This window comes from Micromys minutus, assembly GCF_963924665.1.
Source record: "Micromys minutus genome assembly, chromosome: 32".
Lineage (NCBI taxonomy): Eukaryota > Metazoa > Chordata > Mammalia > Rodentia > Muridae > Micromys > Micromys minutus.
Window position 1 is genome coordinate 14309986 of NC_137967.1, and position 22271 is coordinate 14332256.

General features: G+C 54.0%; 2 protein-coding genes across 3 annotated transcripts; one reads left to right on the forward strand and one right to left on the reverse strand.

Annotated features, from left to right (window-relative positions):
• Positions 1–85: 85 nt before the first annotated feature.
• Positions 86–19762, forward strand: KMT2B (lysine methyltransferase 2B). 2 transcript variants are annotated; one of them, XM_080908849.1, is made up of 37 exons: positions 86–457; positions 1470–1542; positions 1758–3790; positions 3985–4098; positions 4192–4342; positions 4597–4876; positions 5055–5110; positions 5341–5619; positions 5917–6011; positions 6295–6393; positions 6519–6632; positions 6787–6933; positions 7020–7115; positions 7437–7554; positions 8077–8190; positions 8350–8534; positions 8609–8698; positions 8800–8904; positions 9034–9107; positions 9583–9698; positions 9788–9879; positions 9963–10100; positions 11137–11295; positions 11460–11580; positions 11659–11737; positions 11833–11993; positions 12535–12759; positions 13007–14306; positions 14392–14481; positions 14563–14669; positions 17771–17911; positions 17986–18060; positions 18151–18328; positions 18567–18674; positions 18773–18856; positions 18973–19102; positions 19182–19762. In XM_080908849.1, the coding sequence occupies exons 1-37, from the start codon at positions 95–97 to the stop codon at positions 19455–19457; spliced, it is 8166 nt and encodes a 2721-aa protein (XP_080764975.1). In that variant the 5' UTR covers positions 86–94; the 3' UTR covers positions 19458–19762. The 2 variants fall into 2 exon arrangements, with proteins under 2 accessions (XP_080764975.1, XP_080764976.1); XM_080908850.1 differs by having other exon boundaries at positions 17774–17911.
• A 725-nt stretch (positions 19763–20487) lies between these two features.
• Positions 20488–22106, reverse strand: IGFLR1 (IGF like family receptor 1; the record flags this gene model as incomplete). The annotated part of the gene is made up of 4 exons (XM_080908326.1): positions 20488–20813; positions 20895–21246; positions 21439–21623; positions 21941–22106. 4 exons carry the CDS (start codon positions 22104–22106, stop codon positions 20488–20490), a joined length of 1029 nt encoding a protein of 342 aa, XP_080764452.1.
• Positions 22107–22271: the final 165 nt, after the last annotated feature.

The following is a 22271-nucleotide window of genomic DNA, read 5'->3' on the forward strand; positions in this document are numbered from 1 at the left end:
CGCCCCGCTTTGCCCCTCCTCTTCTCCCCTCCCCCCGGCCCTGCGCACGGGCCGCCCCTCCCCCCGCCTCCCCGGCCCCTCTCACGGTGCCAAGATGGCGGCGGCGGCGGGCGGCGGCAGTTGCCCCGGGCCTGGCTCCGCACGGGGCCGCTTCCCGGGCCGGCCGCGGGGTTCCGGCGGGGGCGGGGGCCGCGGCGGCCGAGGCAGCGGAGCCGAAAGAGTGCGGGTAGCCCTGCGGCGCGGCGGCGGCGCGGCGGGGCCGGGAGGAGCTGAGCCCGGGGAGGACACGGCCCTGCTCCGTTTGCTAGGTCTTCGCCGGGGCCTGCGCCGGCTCCGCCGCCTGTGGGCTGGTGCGCGCGTTCAACGAGGCCGGGGCCGCGGCCGGGGCCGGGGCTGGGGCCCGAACCGAGGCTGCATGCCGGAGGAAGAGAGCAGTGACGGGGATTCCGAGGAGGAGGTGAGGCAGTCGGAGGTGTCTTCAGCGCCGGGTGGGGCGGAGGCCAGGGGCTTGCTGGGCTCGGGATAGCTCCGAAGGGTGTTGTGGACAAGTGCGATTCTCGGGGTCCTGGGAATAAGCATGAAGGAAGCAGGCTGCGCGGAGCTTTCGGGTGGCTAGGGCCCTTGAAAGTGGTCAGAGAAACCCTGACTGCAGCTAAGACGCCTGAGCTCCAGGCAAGCCCTATTGGTGTCCTGAGCTGATCTTTCGCGGTAGCAATGGCAGAGCAGGACAGGAGTGGGTGAAGAGGCCACAGGGATTGCATGCCGAACCAGTGGTGGTTGACAGCAACAGCGTGGCCTTAATTGACCAAGGCTAGAGCCTCCTGGGCTCTTACTTGCAGGCTACCTCCTTGGCCCTTGAAATCCGCGACATATCCCTGGTTTCATCAGTGCCCCAGTTGCTCTTTGGTTCTAAGGTAGAGTGGTGGAGGCTTCTTAGGTACAGGTTGAAGAGGGATGGAATGAATGCTGAGTCTTGAATCTGGAGTGAGTGCAGTCATGGTTTATCCTTCTCAGCCTTTTGGAAAAGGCAGGAGGGTGTGGATTATATTTTGCTTAGGAGAGCTAGCTGTCCTCTGAGGGCTCAGAGTGGATTCTAATATGATAAACCATCTGCTCCATCTCTGTTCCCCCCAAACACTCCCCATTTAGGAAGTGCCCTGCAAGGGTGTAATGGAGGACCTACTTTGTTCTATGTTGGAATTAGCCTTCATTGTAATGCTTATTGCTTAACTTGAGGAGACCCTCTAGTGTTTTCTTCTGGGCTAGTGAATTGGCTCTGCTGGTATGGTCTGGTTTGTTGTACCTTCATCCCGTCTGACCTTGCCTCAGTCTTTTAAGTGCTTTGGTAAATAGGGAGTACTTTGGTAAGGTGGAAGCTGACTATCATCCGCAGCACCTGAAGCCCAGGTGGAACGGGGCTTTGGCACTGACTGCTGTTTCTCCCCTTCACCCTTGGTCCCCTAAATCAGGAGTTTCAGGGTTTTCATTCAGATGAAGATGTGGCCCCCAGTTCCCTGCGCTCTGCGCTTCGGTCCCAGCGAGGTGAGTGATGGGGAAACTCTACCTCTAGTGCTATGGGAAGGTTCGCGCCCTTTGTGTTCAGCTAGTCTCCACCAGTTTCTGAGTGTGTACTATGTTCAGTCCAAGGCTGTGGGGGGAAACAGACAAGTAAGATTTAGTATCCTGCCCTTCTGGGTACTTTCCTTAACACTACAGGGCCAGCTTGACCCATCTCCCCACGACTGTTCTCCTTTTAGGTCGAGCCCCCCGGGGTCGGGGCCGCAAGCATAAGACGACCCCCCTTCCTCCTCGCCTAGCAGATGTGGCTCCTGTCCCCCCAAAGGCCCCTACTCGGAAACGGGGTGAGGAGGGCACAGAACGGATGGTGCAGGCACTGACTGAACTTCTCCGGCGGGCCCAAGCATCCCAACCCCCCCGGAGCCGGGCACGGGCTCGGGCACGAGAACCCTCTACTCCCCGTCGGTCTCGGGGAAGGCCCCCAGGAAGGCCGGCAGGCCCCTGCCGGAAAAAGCAGCAAGCAGTGGTAGTAGCAGAAGCGGCTGTGACAATCCCCAAACCCGAGCCTCCACCTCCTGTGGTTCCAGTAAAGAACAAAGCTGGCAGTTGGAAGTGCAAGGAGGGACCTGGTCCAGGACCTGGAACCCCCAAACGTGGAGGACAGCCTGGGAGAGGAGGAGGAGGCCGTGGAGGCAGGGGCAGAGGCCGAGGCGGACTTCCCCTTATGATCAAGTTTGTTTCCAAGGCCAAGAAAGTGAAGATGGGACAATTGTCCCAGGGACTAGAATCAGGTCAGGGCCATGGTCAACATGGGGAAAGCTGGCAGGATGCCCCCCAAAGAAGAGATGAAGATGAACAGGAGAGGGGCTCATGTAGAAAGAAGCAGGAGCAGAAACTGGAAGAGGAGGAGGGAGAAGAGAAGGAAGAAAAAGAAGATGACAATGAGGGTAACAACAAGCAAGAGGAAGAGGAGGAGACTGAGAGAGCTGTGGCTGAGGAAGAAGTGATGCTAGCCAAGGAGAAGGAAGAGGCAAAGCTTCCATCACCACCCTTGACTCCTCCAGTCTCTTTACCACCTCCTCCTCCTCTACCACCCCCTTCAACATCTCCACCTCCTACATCCCCTCTACCACCCCCAGTTTCTCCTCCTCCCCCACTTTCCCCTTCCCCATATCCAGCCCCAGAGAAGCAGGAAGAGTCCCCTCCTCTTGTCCAAACTACATGCTCTAGGAAGAGGGGCCGGCCTCCCCTGACTCCTAGCCAGCGGGCAGAGCGGGAAGCTGCTCGGTCAGGACCAGAAGGCACCCTTTCTCCCACTCCACACCCCAGCACCACCACAGGAAGCCCTTTGGAAGACAGTCCTACTGTGGTCCCCAAAAGTACCACTTTCTTAAAGAACATACGGCAGTTTATTATGCCTGTGGTGAGTGCTCGCTCCTCCCGGGTTATCAAGACACCCCGGCGATTTATGGACGAAGACCCTCCCAAACCTCCAAAGGTGGAGGCTTCTATTGTTCGACCTCCTGTTGCAACCTCCCCACTTGCTTCCCAGGAACCAGTGCCAGTCTCCTCTCCACCTCGTGTCCCAACTCCCCCATCTACTCCAGTCCCACTCCCTGAGAAGAGACGGTCTATCCTAAGGGAACCCACATTTCGTTGGACCTCACTAACCCGGGAGCTGCCGCCGCCTCCACCTGCTCCTCCACCAGCCCCATCTCCACCACCTGCCCCTGCCACTCCCTCCCGGAGGCCCCTGCTCCTTCGGGCTCCCCAGTTTACCCCAAGTGAAGCCCACCTGAAGATCTATGAATCGGTGCTTACCCCTCCTCCTCTTGGGGCTCTTGAAGCCCCTGAGCCAGAGCTGCCTCCTGCTGATGACTCTCCAGCTGAGCCTGAGCCTAGGGCAGTGGGGCGGACCAACCACCTCAGCTTGCCTCGTTTTGTCCCTGTGGTCACTACTCCTGTTAAGGTGGAGGTGCCCCCCCATGGAGCTCCAGCTCTGAGCGAAGGGCAGCAGTTTCAGCTCCAGCAGCCCTCGCAGGCCTTGCAGACCCAGCTTTTACCCCAGGCATTACCGCCACAGCAACCACAAGTGCAGCCACCTCCATCACCACAACACACGCCACCACTGGAAAAGGCCCGTGTTGCAAGTCTGGGTCCCCTGCCACTATCTGGGGTGGAGGAAAAAATGTTTAGCCTTCTTAAGAGAGCGAAGGTGCAGTTATTCAAGATCGATCAACAGCAGCAGCAGAAAGTGGCAGCTTCAGTGCCGGTGAGTGGTGTTTCAGGTCCCTGCACTTGGTCTGTACAGCGGCCTCCCTAGACAGTGTTTAGTAGGAACACACAGGACCAATTCCTTTTATCTCCATCTGATTCAACCCATATCCCATCCCTTCCCTCTCCTAGTCCCCTGTTCCCACTGGTCCTCACTTCGTAGCCCCTGACCCTGTTAATTTCCTCTACCAGCCAAGCCCTGCAGTACAAACCGAGGAGGCTGTGGGGACTGTCAAACAGACCCCAGACAAAGGCTGTGTCAGGTCTGAAGATGAATCCATGGAAGCTAAGAGAGATCGAGCCTCGGTATGCAGTGAGAGGAGGGTCTTCTAAAGAAGGCTGGCTACAGGACCATATGGAGCCATTTCCCACACCTCTTCCTGGTTTTTCCTCTCCCAGGGCCCTGAGTCACCTGTACAAGGCCCCCGAATCAAACATGTCTGCCGTCATGCTGCTGTGGCCTTGGGTCAGGCTCGGGCCATGGTGCCTGAAGACGTACCCCGCCTCAGTGCCCTCCCTCTCCGGGATCGGCAGGACCTCGCCACCGAGGGTAGGGGACTTGTATAGTGGAAGGCTTGAGGACAAGTAAGGTTTGTGCATGAGCAAGAGCACCAGGGAGCTGAGCAGAGGGATTGGATGGGGCTTAGGGGTCAGATGGGTTTAGTGCTGCTAGGTCCTGGACAGACCTGGTTAGGTCCAGAACACCTAGAGTCAGTCAGTGTGGAAAAGCAGAGGGAAAGTAGGGAAATGAGGTAGGATACCTAGTGGCTTTGTGGCTCTGTTTCCCTCCATCTGCTGCAATAGATACGTCATCAGCATCAGAGACTGAGAGTGTCCCTTCCCAATCCCAGCGGGAAAAGGTGGAATCTGCAGGGCCTGGGGGAGACTTGGAGCCTACAGGGTCTGCAGGGGCCCTGGCCAACACACCACGGCGATCACTGCCATCCCACCATGGCAAGAAGATAAGAATGGCTCGTTGTGGGCACTGTCGGGGTTGCTTGCGTGTGCAGGACTGTGGCTCTTGTGTCAACTGCTTGGATAAACCTAAATTTGGGGGTCCCAACACTAAGAAGCAGTGCTGTGTGTAAGTAGCTGGAGTATAGCCTCTGGTCCTGCCTGGGGTTGTCAGTCACCTAAGCCTCTTGTCCCAGCCCCTCTTCTGCCCAGCCAGAGCAGTGGGATTGGCATCCTTGTGGAGAGCTTCCTCTCTTCCCCCAGACCACCAGTCCCCTACCCTGGTGACGTGCTGCTCCCCTCCCCAGATACCGCAAGTGTGACAAGATAGAGGCTCGGAAGATGGAACGGCTGGCAAAAAAAGGTAATGAGGTTCGAAGAGTGGTTTTTCACAAAGTCTTACGTAGATAGTGGGGCGGCAGAGGCCATGTTTACTTCGCTCGTGCCTTTGCATTTGACACATGTCCTTTTTTAACCAAAGCTTAAACCTGTCCTGCATTTTTTTCTTTTGTGCTGCACTTTCTGGCTTTCCTTTGTCCTGGTGCCTATGTCCCTGGCTGAGTTCAAATCCTATCAAGTCCCCTGTTCCCACAGGCCGGACAATAGTGAAGACGCTGTTACCCTGGGATTCCGATGAATCTCCTGAGGCCTCCCCTGGTCCTCCAGGCCCACGCCGGGGGGCGGGAGCTGGGGGGCCCCGGGAGGAGGTAGGGGCCACTCCCGGGCCCGAGGAGCAGGACTCCCTCCTACTGCAGCGCAAGTCAGCCCGACGCTGCGTCAAACAGCGGCCCTCCTATGATGTCTTCGAGGACTCTGATGACTCAGACCCCGGGGGTCCCCCTGCTCCAAGACGTCGCACCCCCAGAGAACATGGTATGTTCTTAGTTAAGCAGTTCGTTTTATGACTCTTCTTTTTGGTCATTCTTGGGGTGGAATCCAGGGCCCTTTGTGTCTTAAGCTTAGAAGAGACAGGACTCCTCAGTCTGTTTAAGAGGGTACCTGGGAGCAAAGGAAGAGGTCGTTCTTGGGAAACACACATTTGGTGTGTTCAGCACTCACTGAAGGTCTTCCTCCTGAGCCCTGGCTGGAGGAAACCTTGGGAACGAATGTAGGTGCAGATGGGTAGAGGACCCGGCATAGGAAGGGTCAGCTGTCCTGTGTCCTGCCTAGAGCTGCCAGTGCTAGAACCTGAGGAGCAGAGCCGGCCCCGCAAACCCACCCTGCAGCCTGTGTTGCAGCTCAAGGCCCGAAGGCGCCTGGACAAGGTCAGCACGGCCCGCTCCGAGAACCCCAAGCCCTGTGTGAGGCATGGCTCCTGCTCTCCAGGAGCTACCTGGCAAGTCAGGGTGATGGGCACACCTGAGTGTCGTGGTGTGTCCTCACCAGAGGACAGGTCCTGAGGGATGAGGCAGGCCTTGCCTTTCTGAAAAGCCAAATGGGATCTGGGCAAAAGGCAGGGTCTGGCAGGTTGGGGGAGGCCAGTGAGGAGAGAAGTCTGCTGAGGGGTGGGGTTGGCATCTTTTGACAACCCTATGTCCCTCCCCTTAGGATGCTTTAGCCCCTGGCTCCTTTGCCTCTATTCCCAATGGCTGGACTGGAAAGCAGAAGTCTCCTGATGGTGTGCACCGGGTCCGAGTAGATTTTAAGGTACAGGGTTGAAGGCCACTAGTGGAAGAAACTTCTTGATTTTATTGAGAGTAACCAGAGCTTTCAACATGGATCTGATTTGTGTTTCTGGCTGCTTTCCAATCCTGTGTCTTCTCTTACCCCAGGAGGATTGTGACCTAGAGAACGTGTGGCTTATGGGTGGTCTCAGTGTGCTTACTTCCGTGCCAGGGGGGCCACCGATGGTGTGTCTGCTGTGTGCTAGCAAAGGCCTCCATGAGGTTGGTGCTTTGCCTTTTTTTTTTTTTTTTTAAACAAAAACAAAGTCCTGGCCTCCAAGTCTCAGTTTGCCTTTCCTGGCCTTGACCTCTCAGCCAGGGATCATCTCCTGGCTGTCGAGCCTCATACTGTCTATCACTTCCTTACTCCTCCTAGTTGGTCTTTTGCCAAGTCTGCTGTGATCCTTTCCACCCCTTCTGTCTGGAGGAGGCTGAACGGCCCTTGCCTCAGCATCGTGACACCTGGTGCTGCAGGCGCTGCAAGTTCTGCCATGTCTGTGGGCGCAAAGGCCGAGGGTCCAAGGTGGGGACTGCAGCCCTGGGTAGGTAGAGGCCTGGGGGAGGGGCATTCCTACACAGTGTGTTGACACTCCTTTCTCCTGCCTCCAGCACCTCCTGGAATGCGAACGTTGTCGTCATGCTTACCACCCAGCCTGCCTGGGACCTAGCTACCCAACCCGGGCCACACGAAGACGGCGTCACTGGGTGAGAGATGAGCCCACATCTCTGGTTCTAGCATTCTACTTGTTCCTTACCCTCAGACTCAACCTGAGCAAAGCCCTCATGAAGGTGTGAGACTGGCTGGCAGCATTCCCTTTATACAGTGTGCACATAGGCAAACTATAGATGGAGCTCATGGGCTCAGTACTCCCAGCTGCACACTCCCCCCTTTTCTCCCCCTCCCCTTCCTACCATCATTTCTTACACTGTCCCTCTTTATCTGTTTCCTTCTACCCATCCTCCCCGTCTCACCTGTCAGCCTGCTTTAGCCTGATGTCCGGCTTTCTTCTAACCCTGCTTTTCCAGATCTGTTCCGCCTGTGTGCGCTGTAAGAGCTGTGGGGCGACTCCAGGCAAGAACTGGGATGTCGAGTGGTCTGGAGATTACAGCCTCTGCCCCAGGTGCACCGAGCTCTATGAGAAAGGTGGGACCTGGCAGGAGGACAGGGCTTGGGGGACTGTGGTGGAATGGGCCAGGCTGTGGACGAGGGACTCACTCATGGCCTTCAGCACCAAAAAGAAGAGATTCTAGTAGCTTCTGCCTTTGAGCTGCAGAACTTTTCTTTGATGCAGTCCTGTTGAGCCGAAGTCCCGCAGTGCACAGATAATGAGCAGAGAGCAGAGGCAGTCTAGGAGTGATGCAGGAACAGGGCTTGGGGATTCACCCATTCTTTAAGATCCCTCCTGGAAGAACCCCAGGTTCCCACCAGGCAGTGTGAAGACAAGCATTGTCTACATTTGTTCATCCGTACAACGCCTTTTCTTTTGGAAGATGTCAAGGCTACAAAGAAAACATAATTTGTCCACAAACAGCTTTTTGGTTTGAAAGGTGTAGGGGAAACAGCTTATGTAACTGTCTGTGATGTGTGCAGTCTCTTCCCTGCACAGGACTCAGGCATTGACCAGTCCTGGCTGCTCTGACTTTTTACCTCTAACTTCTTCCCCAGGGAACTACTGCCCAATTTGCACACGCTGCTATGAAGACAATGACTATGAGAGCAAGATGATGCAATGTGCACAGTGTGACCACTGGGTGCATGCCAAGTGTGAGGGACTCTCAGGTGAGATTATCTAAGAGTACAGGTTTAGCCCTTCGGGGACCCTATCCTCACCACAGGTCTGTAGGGTGACATGCACTAACTGTCCTCGGGCCTTAGGGGGCTCCTGGGAGCCCTTATATCTTTCCAATCCGTTGTTGACTTTGTCATCGGCTATTCTAGATGAAGACTATGAGATCCTTTCTGGACTGCCAGACTCGGTGTTGTACACTTGTGGGCCATGTGCTGGGGCAACACAGCCCCGCTGGCGAGAAGCCCTGAGTGGGGCCCTACAGGGAGGCCTGCGTCAGGTGCTCCAGGGCCTGTTGAGCTCGAAGGTGGCAGGCCCGTTGCTGCTGTGCACCCAGGTCTGGAGGGCCCCAGAGGCAGGGTGGGTGGAGTTGGGCTCAGCCCTAGCCCTTCTGACTTCCCACATTTGCAGTGTGGACAGGATGGAAAGCAGCTCCACCCAGGACCCTGTGATTTGCAAGCTGTGGGACAGCGCTTTGAGGAAGGTCACTATAAGTCTGTGGTGAGTATGACATGGGAAGGAGCAGGTGGCTTCCACGAGCAGAGTTTGGCTGGGGTCGAAGTTCAGGATAAGGACTCAGACACTAAGAAACTCACCTACAGCACAGCTTCATGGAAGACGTAGTGGCCATCTTGATGAGGCACTCAGAAGAAGGAGAGACCCCAGAGCGCCGGGCAGGAAGCCAAATGAAAGGACTCCTGCTGAAGGTGAGTGCTGGCGTGGTGCTTGAGTAGTGGGTGTGTGTGTTGGGGGGTAAAGAATGTGTCCTTCAGACCCTGCCCCCATTTATTCTTGAAGGAAGGCAGCTCTTCTAATTCTGTTAACTCATTTCCCAGCTGCTAGAGTCTGCGTTCTGCTGGTTTGATGCCCATGACCCTAAGTACTGGCGACGGAGTACCCGGCTGCCGAAGTGAGCAGGGCTGAGTAGCTGGAGGGGAACCAAGGAGTGAGGTCAAAAGCCAGGGCACTTAGAGTTCCAGAGATGAGGCTGGGATAAGGGGTAAGGTTCAGGTCGCAGCTGAAGAAGAGGGTGGTGGAGCCAGGATGAGCGTTCATTACTTCTAGACCAGCACAGATGCACATGTGTAGTGAGCTCTAGCTTTGCTTCTGCTTTTTTAAGGCATTTGGGGTGCTCATGTTGGGGAGGTTAGGCAGGCACTGACGGTGGTCAGAGCTGTCCCCTGGGAGGGGTGACGTCTGAACTGAATATTCCAGGAGAATGGGGAATAGCACATGTAACTGGCACAGAGGAGCTTGGCTTCCTAAGAGTAAGAGAGATCCATGTGAGAGAGCAAGAGCCATGGCATGTAAGGCTTATATTCTTGGGTAGGCTCCAGCTGAATTGCTTTTGTTGAGCACATCAGATGCTAACCCTGTCTCCACAGCGGAGTCCTCCCCAATGCCGTGTTGCCTCCATCCTTGGACCATGTCTATGCTCAGTGGAGACAGCAGGAATCAGAGAGCCCAGAATCTGGGCAACCTCCAGGGGATCCTTCAGCAGGTAGTGGGAAGCAAGGACTGAGCCCTGATTGGTGTGCCATGCTCAAGACTCTTGACTCTTTTAGATTTACCTTCCCATATCCTCTGTAGCTTTCCAGAGCAAGGACCCGGCTGCTTTTTCACATCTGGATGACCCTCGTCAGTGTGCACTCTGTCTCAAGTATGGGGACGCCGACTCTAAGGTAACAGTTTTTATACAGAGCTCTAGGTTGTGGGGCCTGGTCCTGGGAACTTGCCCATCATGCCACTCCTCTTCTGCCCACAGGAGGCAGGGAGGCTCCTATACATTGGGCAGAATGAGTGGACACATGTCAATTGTGCCATTTGGTCAGCTGAAGTGTTTGAGGAGAATGACGGTTCCCTCAAGAACGTCCATGCTGCTGTTGCACGGGGAAGGCAGATGGTAAGTGCTGGAGTTCGGATAGGCGGCCATTCTTTGGAGTCACAGATTGGCACTTCTTTCAGTGTGGAACTAACCTAATCCTTTATTAAATGGTGATTTCTGGACATGTCCTTCCATTTCACTGCTCATCCCTGTTACTCTTGTGTGGGGATTGAAGTCAGGGCCTCACATATGCTAGGCAAATGCTCTACCGCTGAGCACTGTTGTATTCTCAGCACCACCACCACCCCTCCCCCCCCCTTTTTTTTTGAGGCAATGACTCATGAACCCTAGCTGGCCAGATACTCATGTGGCCCAATTTAGTTTCAAAAGTAATTTTCCTGCTTCTGCTTCCCAAGTGTTGATATTGTAGGTGTGTGCCCCGCCTCTCGCTCCCTTGGTGTCCGTTTGGTTATCTCAAGACTGGCAGCACTTTTTCTCTAGTTAGATCTAGGCCTGTATCCCAAGAGATGGAATTTACACACCTTGTCTAGGGTACCTTCGTAGGACACCTTCCATAGGGTGCCTAGTGTCCCACTAGGCAGTTTTCTTGACCCAGTCAAATGAGCTTCGAGCTTCAGACTCCATCCTTAGCCAGGCGTGACACACTTTATTCCCAGTATTCTGGGAGGCAGAGGTGCGATGATCTCTTGTGTCTTGTGAGCTTGAGGCTAGCCTGGCCTGCAGAGTGAGGTCCAGGACAGCCAAGGCTATGCATAAAAACCCTGTCTCAAAAAAGAAAGAAAGAATCATCCTTCCTCACTGTGTGCTCCTTGGTGGCATCCTGGAGAAGACCCCACCCTTGGCAGGAGCTGTTGTGATGACTAGTGTGAAGAAGGTGGCAAGTACCAATCAGTAAGAGCTGATAGCTTTCCCCACACCTTGCTTTATGTTTCTGAGGTAGTTTGGGTGTGCTCCTGGCCCTGGGCATAGCTAGGGAAGGAGATTCCATTCCTACCTACGCTGTGTAGGGTGCTAGGCCAGCCAGGGCCTGTGCAGTGTTATCACTGATGCAGAGCCACATAGTTCTCACCTCAGCAGTCCCTTCCTCCCACAGCGCTGTGAGCTCTGCCTCAAGACTGGAGCCACAGTTGGCTGTTGCCTGTCCTCATGCCTCAGCAACTTCCACTTCATGTGTGCCCGGGCCAGCTACTGCATCTTCCAGGATGACAAGAAGGTTTTCTGTCAGAAACACACAGACCTCCTAGATGGCAAGGTAGGCCAGGATGCTGGGGATCCACTGCCTGTCCCCTGTCATCTCAGACTTTCCTATGGTCATAAAGGCCAAGCCCTGGACTGCTGAGTCCTTACCTACAGAGCTTTGAGTGCTCCCCAACCCTCTGCCAATCCAGCAACTCCTATTTGCTTCTTGCCTCCCAGGAGATCGTGACCCCTGATGGTTTTGATGTTCTTCGGCGTGTCTATGTGGACTTTGAGGGCATCAACTTCAAGCGAAAGTTCTTGACTGGACTTGAACCAGATGTCATCAATGTGCTCATTGGTAAGCCTTTTGATCTCCTACAGACTGCTTCTGACCTCACCTGGTCTTACCCTACTTGATCTCTCCTTTGTACCATAGGCTCCATCAGAATCAACTCCTTGGGCACCCTGTCTGATCTCTCAGACTGTGAGGGTCGGCTCTTCCCCATTGGCTACCAGTGAGCACTCCAGGGCTGATGAGGGGAGGAGGACTCCAGGGCTGGGTGTTGGTTCTAGGTTTCCCTAATCCTCTTGTCCCGCACGTCTGCTCCAGATGCTCCCGCCTGTACTGGAGCACAGTGGATGCTCGGAGGCGCTGCTGGTATCGGTGCCGAATTCTCGAGTATCGCCCTTGGGGTCCAAGGGAGGAGCCGGTTCACCTGGAAGCTGCAGAGGAGAACCAGACCATTGTGCATAGCCCAACCCCTTCCTCAGGTAGCACTTGGGTACTGCCTCATTCCCTTCTCCAAATGGGGACCTCACAAAGCTGTTCCCCCACCTCCATACCCTCCATGTGTTGAGAAACTTCAGGATGCACTTGAGTCTTTTCTTCCTCAGTGACAGAAGCAACAGTAGTTGGTTGTGAAGCTTTGAAGCGTATGGCAGGGCTATGCGCAGCATTTCACAGGGTGTGAGGGAAGAGTACCAGGCTACCAGCCATAGGGAGCAGGAATGGTCACAACTGGCTTCCTGAGGCCTGTGTGCTCTGTAATGTTTGGTTGGTCTTGCTGAGTACATAGATTCTGCTGTATTGTGTACAAGGGAAATGGTTTATTTCTACAGTAACAGTGGCGCAGTTCGGATTTGGGCCTACATATGCTTATTTCCCAGGCTTTGTGTACATGAACCTACAGAGGCCAGGGTGTGAGATCCCTTAGAGCTGGGGTGGTTGTGAGCCACTTGACATGGTTGCTGGGGCGTGGGTTGGGGGTTTTTGGTACAGGACCCCCAGCCTCCCTTGTTCTTGCCTTTTCAGAGCCCCCTAATCATGATGACCTGCCAGATACAGATTCCTTGATTCCTGGAGATCCTGCACACCACTCTCCCATTCAGAATCTGGATCCCCCACTTCGGACAGATTCAAACAATGGCCCTCCTCCCACCCCCCGCACCTTCTCAGGGGCTCGAATCAAAGTGCCCAACTACTCACCATCTCGGAGGCCCTTAGGGGGTGTCTCGTTTGGTCCTCTACCCTCCCCAGGTAAGCACAATAGGTAGAGCAGATAGGCAGTGGTGGTGTTGATCTTTAATACTAGCACTTGGGAGGCAGAGAGGTAGGTAGATCTCTCGTGGGTTCAAGACCAGCCTGGTCTACATAGGGAGTTTTAGAATAGCTAGGGATACAGAGAAACCCTGCCTTTAAAATAAAACAAAATAAAGTAAAATGGGTAGAGCTAGCTAGGAAACCTGGAGTTTGCTGACAGATATTGACCTTTGTCCTCTCACAGGAAGTCCATCTTCTCTGACCCACCACATCCCTACTGTGGGAGACTCGGACTTTCCAGCTCCCCCAAGGCGATCTCGGCGTCCTAGTCCCCTGGCCACCAGACCGCCACCATCCCGGAGGACCTCCTCTCCTCTCAGAACTTCCCCTCAGCTCAGGGTGCCCCTGTCTACCTCAGTCACAGCCCTTACACCTACCTCAGGGGAGCTGGCTCCCCCTGACCTGGCTCCATCTCCCCTACCACCCTCTGAAGACCTGGGCCCAGACTTTGAAGACATGGAGGTGGTGTCGGGACTAAGTGCTGCTGACCTGGACTTTGCAGCCAGCCTGCTGGGGACCGAGCCCTTCCAGGAAGAGATTGTGGCTGCTGGGGCAGTGGGGAGCAGCCAGGGAGGCCCAGGGGACAGCTCAGAGGAGGAGACCAGCCCAACTACTCGCTATGTCCACTTCCCTGTGACAGTGGTGTCTGGCCCTGGCCTGGCCCCCAGTTCCCTTTCCGGAGTGCCCCGAATTGAGCAGCTGGACGGAGTAGATGATGGCACAGACAGTGAGGCTGAGGCTGTCCAGCAACCCCGGGGACAGGGGAATCCTCCTTCAGGACCAGCAGTGGGCCGAGGAGGGGTCCTTGGAGCAGCAGGCGACAGAGCCCGACCTCCTGAAGACTTGCCTTCAGAAATTGTGGATTTCGTGTTGAAGAACCTAGGGGGTCCTGGGGAGGGGGCTGCTGGCCCCAGAGAGGACTCTCTCTCTTCAGCACCTCCCTTGGCCAATGGCAGCCAGCCCCCACAAAGCCTGTCCACTAACCCAGCTGACCCCACCCGGACATTTGCCTGGCTCCCTGGAGCTCCAGGGGTCCGGGTATTAAGTCTGGGCCCTGCTCCAGAACCCCCTAAACCTGCCACATCCAAGATCATACTTGTCAACAAGCTGGGGCAAGTATTTGTGAAGATGGCAGGGGAGGGTGAGACTGTCGCACCCCCAGTTAAGCAGCCGTCTCTGCCCCCTATCATTCCCCCAACAGCCCCAACCTCCTGGACTCTGCCCCCAGGACCCCTGCTCAGTGTGTTACCAGTGGTTGGGGTAGGAGTGGTCCAGCCCGCCCCACCCCCTCCTCCACCCCCACTAACGCTGGTGTTCAGCAGTGGGCCCCCCAGCCCACCACGCCAGGCCATCCGTGTGAAGAGGGTGTCCACCTTCTCTGGTCGATCCCCTCCAGTTCCTCCCCCAAACAAAGCTCCACGGCTGGATGAAGATGGAGAGTCCTTGGAGGATACCCATCATGTGCCAGGGATCAGTGGCAGTGGGTAAGTGTGGGTCTAAGGCTGGGGCTGCAGGCCGGGGAGGGTGGACAGGAGAAGGAAGGTGTGGACCTTCTGTGCTGCTTTTCAGGTTCAGTCGTGTTCGCATGAAAACGCCCACAGTACGTGGAGTTCTGGACCTGAACAATCCTGGGGAACACCCTGAGGAGGAAAGCCCTAGGTGAGTGGTCAGGTCCCTCCCTGGAGGCTCTGGACACCCCCTCCCAATAGTTTTTTCCTCCTGACAGGTCTTTCTTGACAGGCGCCCCCAGGACCGGTGTCCTTTGCTGCCACTCCCAGAAGCTCCTTCTCGGGCCCATGATGGTCCCTCAGACCTGCTGTTTGAGTCCCAGTGGCATCACTGTTCAGGTAGAGACCAGCTGTTCCTCTCACTACTTCCTTATGCTTGACGTGGTGGTGACTGACACAGCCTGGATTGGCTCACTCAAAACACAGTACATACCAGGGGTGAATTGGGTTCCATCTAACACCAGAAAACAATAACAAAAACCCCAACACACACTGAGTGGGTAGAAGCCCAAAGCTAGGGTCTAGAATTACATATTGTTAGGGAGCTCCGGCTGCATGACGGTGCAGAATTGGTGTTAGAAATTAGTATCAGGGAGGTGGTGGCACATGCCTTTTAAGTCCAGCACTTGGGGAGCAGAAGCAAGTGAGAGTCTCTGTAGTTTTGAGACCAACCTAGAAGTGGAGTTCTAGGACAACCAGGGCCACATAGAGAAACCCCTGTCTCAAAAACACCAAAAAAGAAATCAGATATAGTGATGTATGTTTGTAGCTAGCTGTAGGCTGAGCCAGATTTGATTCAGATTCAGGGGGTAGTCTGGGCTACATAGTGAGACCCTATCTCACAACCAAAGAAAACAAAACACCAAGGAAAAACATTAGCTCTGTAAACAAGCTCAAATGGCTGGGCTTTGTGCAACTATTGGGTGTGGGGTAGGGGTGCAACTAATGGTTGGGATCAGAGTGTTAGTGCCTAACAAAGCCAAGAGGTCAGGGTCACCCAGGAAGGGTGGAGTCCTAGAACCCAAGTGAGGGGCAGGGACAGTAGGAAGATTTAGAAAAGACTGGTGTTCCAGAGGCCAGGAATGGAGATGTCAGTAGTTCACCTGCTATAGTGAACCACCAGACCAGGCCTGTGCGTCCTGGATTGGCAGAGTGCATGAGCAGGTGGCATGGGGCGGGTAGGATGTTGAAGATAGTGGTTGGTGAGACGCCAGAGCAGCACCCAGGCAGCTAGCCAAGAAGTTGAGCTAAGGATCAGCAGGAGGTCGGGCTGCAGGTCAGAGAGCTTGAGGCTATAAGGGTTGCAACTTCAAAGCTGAGGAGAGGGGGAAGGGTGGTGATTGAGGAAAAGGGCACAGGAGAGTAGAGATCAGCTCTGAGCAGGTGACTCCTGGGATGGGCGAAAGATCTGGCAGGTGTACCTGCAGGTTGAGTCACAGGTGGGTGCTAGAGTGGTTTTGTCTGCTAGACTGAGACTAGAAGTGAGGTTTTCTGTTGGCCTCTGGGGTCACTCTGTGGAGCAGCTGAGTAACCTAGCAGGCAAACTGGGTTTGTCGTGACCCAGTCCTACCAGGTGTTTGGGTTCTCTCAGTACGTAGAGGTAGGCTCTAAGCACCAAATTAGAGCCAAGTAGACTAAGGCTGCTTAGCTGAGAGGCTTTGGTTTGGCTGGCATTGGGGTGTGATGGTGATGATAGGCACATTCCTGTTTGTGGGGACCCAGACGTATCCATTCTGTAGTTCAGGTTAAATAAGCAGTGTGAGAATGTGGAGACGGGCTCTTTAGCTGCCCTGTTTATTCAGTAGATAAATGGAGAAGTGGAAGGCCCTGGGGCCTGGAGATGAGCTGACCTCTGGGTGCTGGACAGGCTGACAGGAAAAAGGCAGTGGTGATTGGTGGGGCATGTGGGTCTTGCTCCTGTGTCATGTTCCGCCCCTGCTCTAGATACGTGGTTTAGAGCCTTGGTGTCCACTGCACATGCTGGTGGCAGCATCTGTTCTCCAACTCCCCTCCTTGAAATACTTCCTTCCCTGGCTTCTAAGAGCCCACATTTTCTTCTCACCCCTGGTCATGCCTCATCTCACCCTTCCAGTTTGTGTGTCCCAGGCCCTGGGCCTTGTGTCTGTGTTGCTACCCCAACCTGCTTTCTGGGACTTGAAGGCTCTTAATTCTCTCTGTTCCTATAGCTACTACATTGCTCTCTGCAGCCCAGGCTGGTCCCTGAACTTGGCTCCTGCTTTCTGAGCTTTTGTCATCTGCTCTTATCACCTTGCACAGGGATATTCTCTGAGAAACAATAGTTCTTATCTTCAATGTGGCAGGTGATGATGCTATTACTGTGCCCAAGCCCCATACCTAGGGCTGCCCTTACCTTTTTCACAGTTAGTATCTGATACATCAGGAGTCCTGTTGCTTTATCTTTACAATTTGTGGCTCCTGAAGGTGGTGTACATCTGTATGATCCCAGCTAATCTTGAGTTGGAGAGGTCTCATGAGTCTAGAAATTCAAGGCCAACCTGGACAATATAGTGAGACCCTGTCTTAACAAAACTGAATAAATGCAGACAGTCCAAGAAGTCCCCTAAGATAGTTTATAACCTTCCTAGTGATACGTGACCTTTTAATATAGTTCCTTATGTTGTGGTAGCCTCCAGCCATAAAGTTATTTTGTTACTTCTTCGTAACTAATTTGCTAATGTCGTGACTCCTGTAAATATGTAATATGACCCTCAAAGGAATTATAGCCCACAGGTTGAGAACCACTGGTTTGTAATAGATATAAGTGTACTTGAATGTGTCCAAGCCTGTACATTTTAACTTGTATAAGAATTTAATTATTTTCAGCTGGGGTATAGGCTGATGAGACAGTGTCTTCCTAGCACATTTAAGGCTCTGGCTTCAAATTCTAGTACTCTCCCAATTATTTATTTAACATGGCTATAGAGTCTGTTTCGGGGACAGAGTAATTATAGGGTGTATATGGTGGGCTAGCTTTGAGTGAGCAGGCTGAGCCCAGGCCTTCATGCTTCCATGCAGCTGCTCTATGGTGGAAACGTTTTTCCAGTCCCCTTAGAATCAAATCAGTGACATAGGACTCACTCAGTAATTGAAGCAGGAAGAGGACCATCTGTCTCCTGTATGTGTTTGTGCCAAGGGGTAGGAGGGATTGATGTTAGTCGGGAATCAGGGGCACTGGGTCTTTTTACCCCCCTTCCCCTTTTTTGTTTGTTTGTTTGTTTGTTTTGAGACAGGCCTCTATGTAGCCCTGGCTGTCCTGGAACTAACGCACTAAGTATAGACCAGACTGACCTCAAATTCACAGATCTACGTAGCTTTGCCTCTGGAATGCTGTGATTAAATGCATGCACCGCTTGCCTGGCAGCACTGGCTTTTGAGTCCAAGAAGGTGATCCTCTCCTACTTTTACCTTCCCCATGGAAGCAGGTGAGGCCTCAAGCTCTGAGGAAGAGCCTCCATCCCCAGAGGACAAAGAAAACCAGGTTCCAAAACGAGCTGGTCCTCACCTACGCTTTGAGATCAGCAGTGACGATGGCTTCAGCGTGGAGGCAGAGAGCTTGGAGGGTGAGTTGGTGGCAGAAGCAGTAGCAGAGTGGGAGAGTGTTCAGACCCTATCCTGACTTCGCTCCTCATTCCAGTGGCATGGAGAACTCTGATTGAGAAAGTGCAAGAAGCTCGAGGGCATGCACGGCTCAGGCATCTCTCCTTTAGTGGTAAGAAGTATCCCCAGGAATCCTGGGAGCAAGGGCAAGGTGGGCCCTCTTTGTGATTGCTATGTCATGTTCCTCCCGTCCTGTTCTCAGGAATGAGTGGAGCACGGCTCCTGGGTATCCACCACGATGCTGTCATCTTCCTGGCAGAGCAGCTGCCTGGAGCCCAGCGCTGCCAGCACTATAAGTTCCGATACCACCAGCAGGGAGAGGGCCAGGAGGAGCCGCCTTTGAATCCCCATGGGGCTGCTCGTGCTGAGGTCTATCTTCGGTCAGTGGTTGGGGAGCACAGAGGTTGGGAATTAAGTCTAAAAAGATAGAAAGGGAGACACTAGGCTACCACAAGAGTCACCTGTAGACTTTACACCGAAAGAATGGACCCCACCCATCTCCTGTTTTGCTATCTTTAGCCCTGTAGTCCTTGGTGATGCTGGCCCAGATCAAAGAATAGCTAGGCAGCATCTCTGAAGGAATGGCTGTGACCCGTCTACTTTCCTTTCCTTGTGCAGGAAGTGTACCTTTGACATGTTCAACTTCCTGGCCTCCCAGCACCGGGTGCTCCCTGAGGGAGCCGCCTGTGATGAAGAAGAGGATGAGGTGCAGCTTCGGTCTACCAGGTATGCAGGACAAGTTGGGGTACTGGGCCTGGTCTGAAAGGGTCCTAAAGGACCCTGTTCCTGGGTACCAACTTAGGTGGCATTTCGTCCCCTCCCAGACGTGCCACCAGCCTGGAGCTTCCTATGGCCATGCGTTTTCGTCATCTCAAAAAGACGTCCAAAGAAGCTGTGGGTGTCTACAGGTCAGTAGGGTTGGGGGGGGGGTGCCCCTTGGGTGGACAGATAGGTGCCATGACCAGGAGCTGCCTGTTGTCTTTCCCCCTGCCCCGAGTTCCCTGTCATCTGTTTTGTCCTGCAGATCAGCTATCCATGGGCGAGGCCTGTTTTGTAAACGCAACATCGATGCCGGTGAGATGGTCATTGAGTATTCTGGCATTGTCATTCGCTCTGTGCTGACTGACAAGCGAGAGAAGTTCTATGATGGAAAGGTGAGTGCTGGAAGGGTTTGAGGTGAGTGGATGTGGGCTGACCTTGGCAGAAAGCTGATTCCTTCATCCCATTCTGTAGGGTATTGGGTGCTACATGTTCCGCATGGATGACTTTGATGTGGTGGATGCCACCATGCATGGCAATGCTGCCCGATTCATCAACCACTCATGTGAGCCCAACTGCTTCTCTCGTGTCATCCATGTGGAAGGCCAGAAGCACATTGTCATCTTTGCCTTGCGCCGCATCCTTCGAGGTGAGGAGCTCACCTATGACTACAAGTTTCCCATCGAGGATGCCAGCAACAAGCTGCCCTGCAACTGTGGCGCCAAGCGCTGCCGTCGCTTCCTTAACTGAGGCCATGGCTGCCCCAGATTCCTCATGTGCCCGCTGCCATCTCACCCTGGCCTGTGGCTCCCTAGTCTCAGTATCTCACTCCTACCTTCCTGTTATGGTGGATGTGGGCATGTAGTGGGGTAGGAGTCCTGCCTTCACCCCTTTTGCCCACCCAGCCATTGCCTCCTTCCTCCTTCCCTGGGGACCCAGGATGTAGATATTGTACAAAGGTTTCTAAATCCCTTCTTTTCTATGCACTTTTTTATTTAAGAGGGCGGGGTCCCAGGTGGGAATTCCCCCCACAATAAAGTCTGTCAACGTTTGGAGATGTGGTCTTCCATGATTTTATTACTGTGGTTGTTGTGTTTGTGCATGCTGACTAGTGTGCATGTGCTAGCTCGTGCCCACAGAGGTCAGGGACAATTTCAGGAGTCAGTTCCAGAAATCTAAATTGAGGTCCAAAAGCTTGTAGGTTAAATGGTTTTGCCCAATGAGCCATCTTGTCAACCCTGGTTGGTGTTGGTGTGGAGTATGGTGCTGAGGAGGCAGGTGGAAGCTCCTACTCTGTAACCATTGTAATCAAGGAAGCACTAAGGAGACCAGATTGGGAGGGGCTGGGCTAAGAATGGCGATGTATGTATGAGATCCACAGCACACAAGCTGACAAGGGGATGTGCACTTGGTAAGTAACGGCAGGAAGATCTGTGTTGTAGATTCTAGGAGTTCAAAGTCACCTTCAGTTTCATACGGGATTCAAGGCCAGCCTGTGCTACATGAGATCCAGCCTCAGAGTTAGGGTCTGTGAAGGCATTAGAGCAAAGGTGCTGGTTTCTACCTCGAACAGCTGAGTGCAGACAAGTGAGTGATTCCAGGAGTGGCCAGGTAACATGGTCCTGTTTATACTGGAATAGGCCCTTTACGGGGAAAGGATCTCTGTTGACTTGGGACCCAATCAAGGTTGTACACCAAGAAGACTCCTTTTACAAGGACAAGCAGATACTGGCTTCAAGAGAAACTTTATTGGTGATATAGTAAGCCCCAGCAAACTGACTCATCCAAGTTTGGATAGTACCAGCAGTGCATCTGTGCGACCTAACTGGGCTAGGTATGTGCCAAGTTGGCCTAAAGTAGCAGATGGCTCCCTTGCCACCACCATCTCAATCAGGGCCTTCAGGGGTGAGCGATTGGGCCGCAGCGAGTAGGCAAACGTAGACCAGGTGGCAGGCAGCCCGTATCTTGCAGCTAGGTGTCGTGTAGTACCATAAGCCATGCTCCCATTAGGCCCAGGCTCAGGGTCCAGTAGCATAATCAGCTCCTCCAGAACTTCCAGTTCATCCAGTAGGCGAGAGAGGGGCTGAGAGGTCAGACCCTGAAGCTCTGGAAGACCAGGGAGGAGTGAGAGGAAGGACAAGCTTTGAGGACACCCTCCCTCCTGTGCACGGCTGTATTGGTACTAACCCCAGCCTGAGTACAGCAGAGTTGTCTTCCCTCTGTTTCTACTTCCCAATACCTCCAGGGTACTTGGGCAGGGCCAATGTACAGAGGTGCTGGGGTCTCCAAAAGCCAAGCTGGAACAAGGATGGGAACGGACTTTTCTCTTGAACAAAGAGAGCAAGACCACTGCCAGTATGACAAGCAGCACCAGGAACAGTGGCAACACTGCCAGGGACAGCACTGAGGGTGGGACAAAACCGGGGCTGCTGGAGACCTTATTCTCGGTTGTCTGTCCAAGGCTCCACCTCCCAGGTGAGCTAGAGACACCTGCTTCTTCAGGTTTAAGAGGACACACATCCTTGGGAGGGATGGGCTTCTGGGAACAGAGGTTTGAGAGTGAAACAAGCAGGCCCATCAGCCCAAGCCTCCCATCCCTTAGGTCCTTAAATGGAGCTACTTCTCCTACTCCCCACCTCATCCACCCCTGTAAGTGAGGCACCCCCACTGACCCAAGCTTTACCCATGGAACCCTCAGGCAAGCCCCACCCCATACCCAGGAGTCTAGCACCTTTCTACACTGCTTGTGGTTTCTATCAGGGCTCTCCATGTGAACAGGGGCTGCAGCTCCGCTGCTACAGTGGCTACACAGCTCGGTGCCATTGGGGTTGCAATACCCAGGGGAACACTTTTTGAAAGGATGTGCTACAGTATCGCCGAAGTCATTGAGTCCGCAGTTTTTCGTAAACTCATAATCTAGTGGGAGACAATAAAGCACAGGCTCTCCCTCCAATCCTCATGAGGACCCTTCCTCTTCCCCCATCACTCGACCAAGCCCTGCCCACACTATAAAACCTACCTAAATCCATTCTCCTGCATGCTCTACTCAGGAAGTTTGCTCTTGGTGTCCCCATTCTGAGCTTTTCTGCACAAGCTTACCTGAGCCCACCCCCACATTCTTACCTGCCTAAGACCCAGCACACCCACTCCAAAGAAGCCCCCAGCAGCAACCTTGCCACTTCCTAGTGCCCCTTCTCTCCACACCATCTAGAGCACACCCAGTCACTGCTCACCAGGACACGCAGGAGGCCCGAAGCGTTGCAGGCAGCTGCTGCAACACCTCTTGTCAGGGTTCCAGTACTCAAGGTGGCCACAGAACCGAGAGGCTTCCAGCGAAGCAGCCTGAGTCAGAAGCAGTACTGCCACCTCCACTGTCCAGAGACGCCAGCTAGGCCCCATCTCAGCAGAGCCTGCAACTTGAGGGCTGTGACCACTTCCACTCACACGGTTTCTGCAGCACATTCCAGGAAGCCCAAGGTAGAAGAAAGTGGTAGATGTGGGGGCACAGACTTCCAGAACCTCTTGGGGAGCTGGTGTGCCTCATACCCAACTCTGAGCCCACAA

What these genes read in the sequence shown, in the direction of transcription:
- KMT2B (XM_080908849.1), top strand. Translation starts at nt 95, where the DNA reads ATGGCGGCGGCGGCGGGCGGCGGCAGTTGCCCCGGGCCTGGCTCCGCA. An exon ending in CTAGCAAAGGCCTCCATGAG is followed by an intron (nt 6,633 to 6,786) that starts GTTGGTGCTTTG and finishes TACTCCTCCTAG; the next exon opens with TTGGTCTTTTGCCAAGTCTG. An exon ending in ATGGGGACGCCGACTCTAAG is followed by an intron (nt 9,880 to 9,962) that starts GTAACAGTTTTT and finishes TTCTGCCCACAG; the next exon opens with GAGGCAGGGAGGCTCCTATA.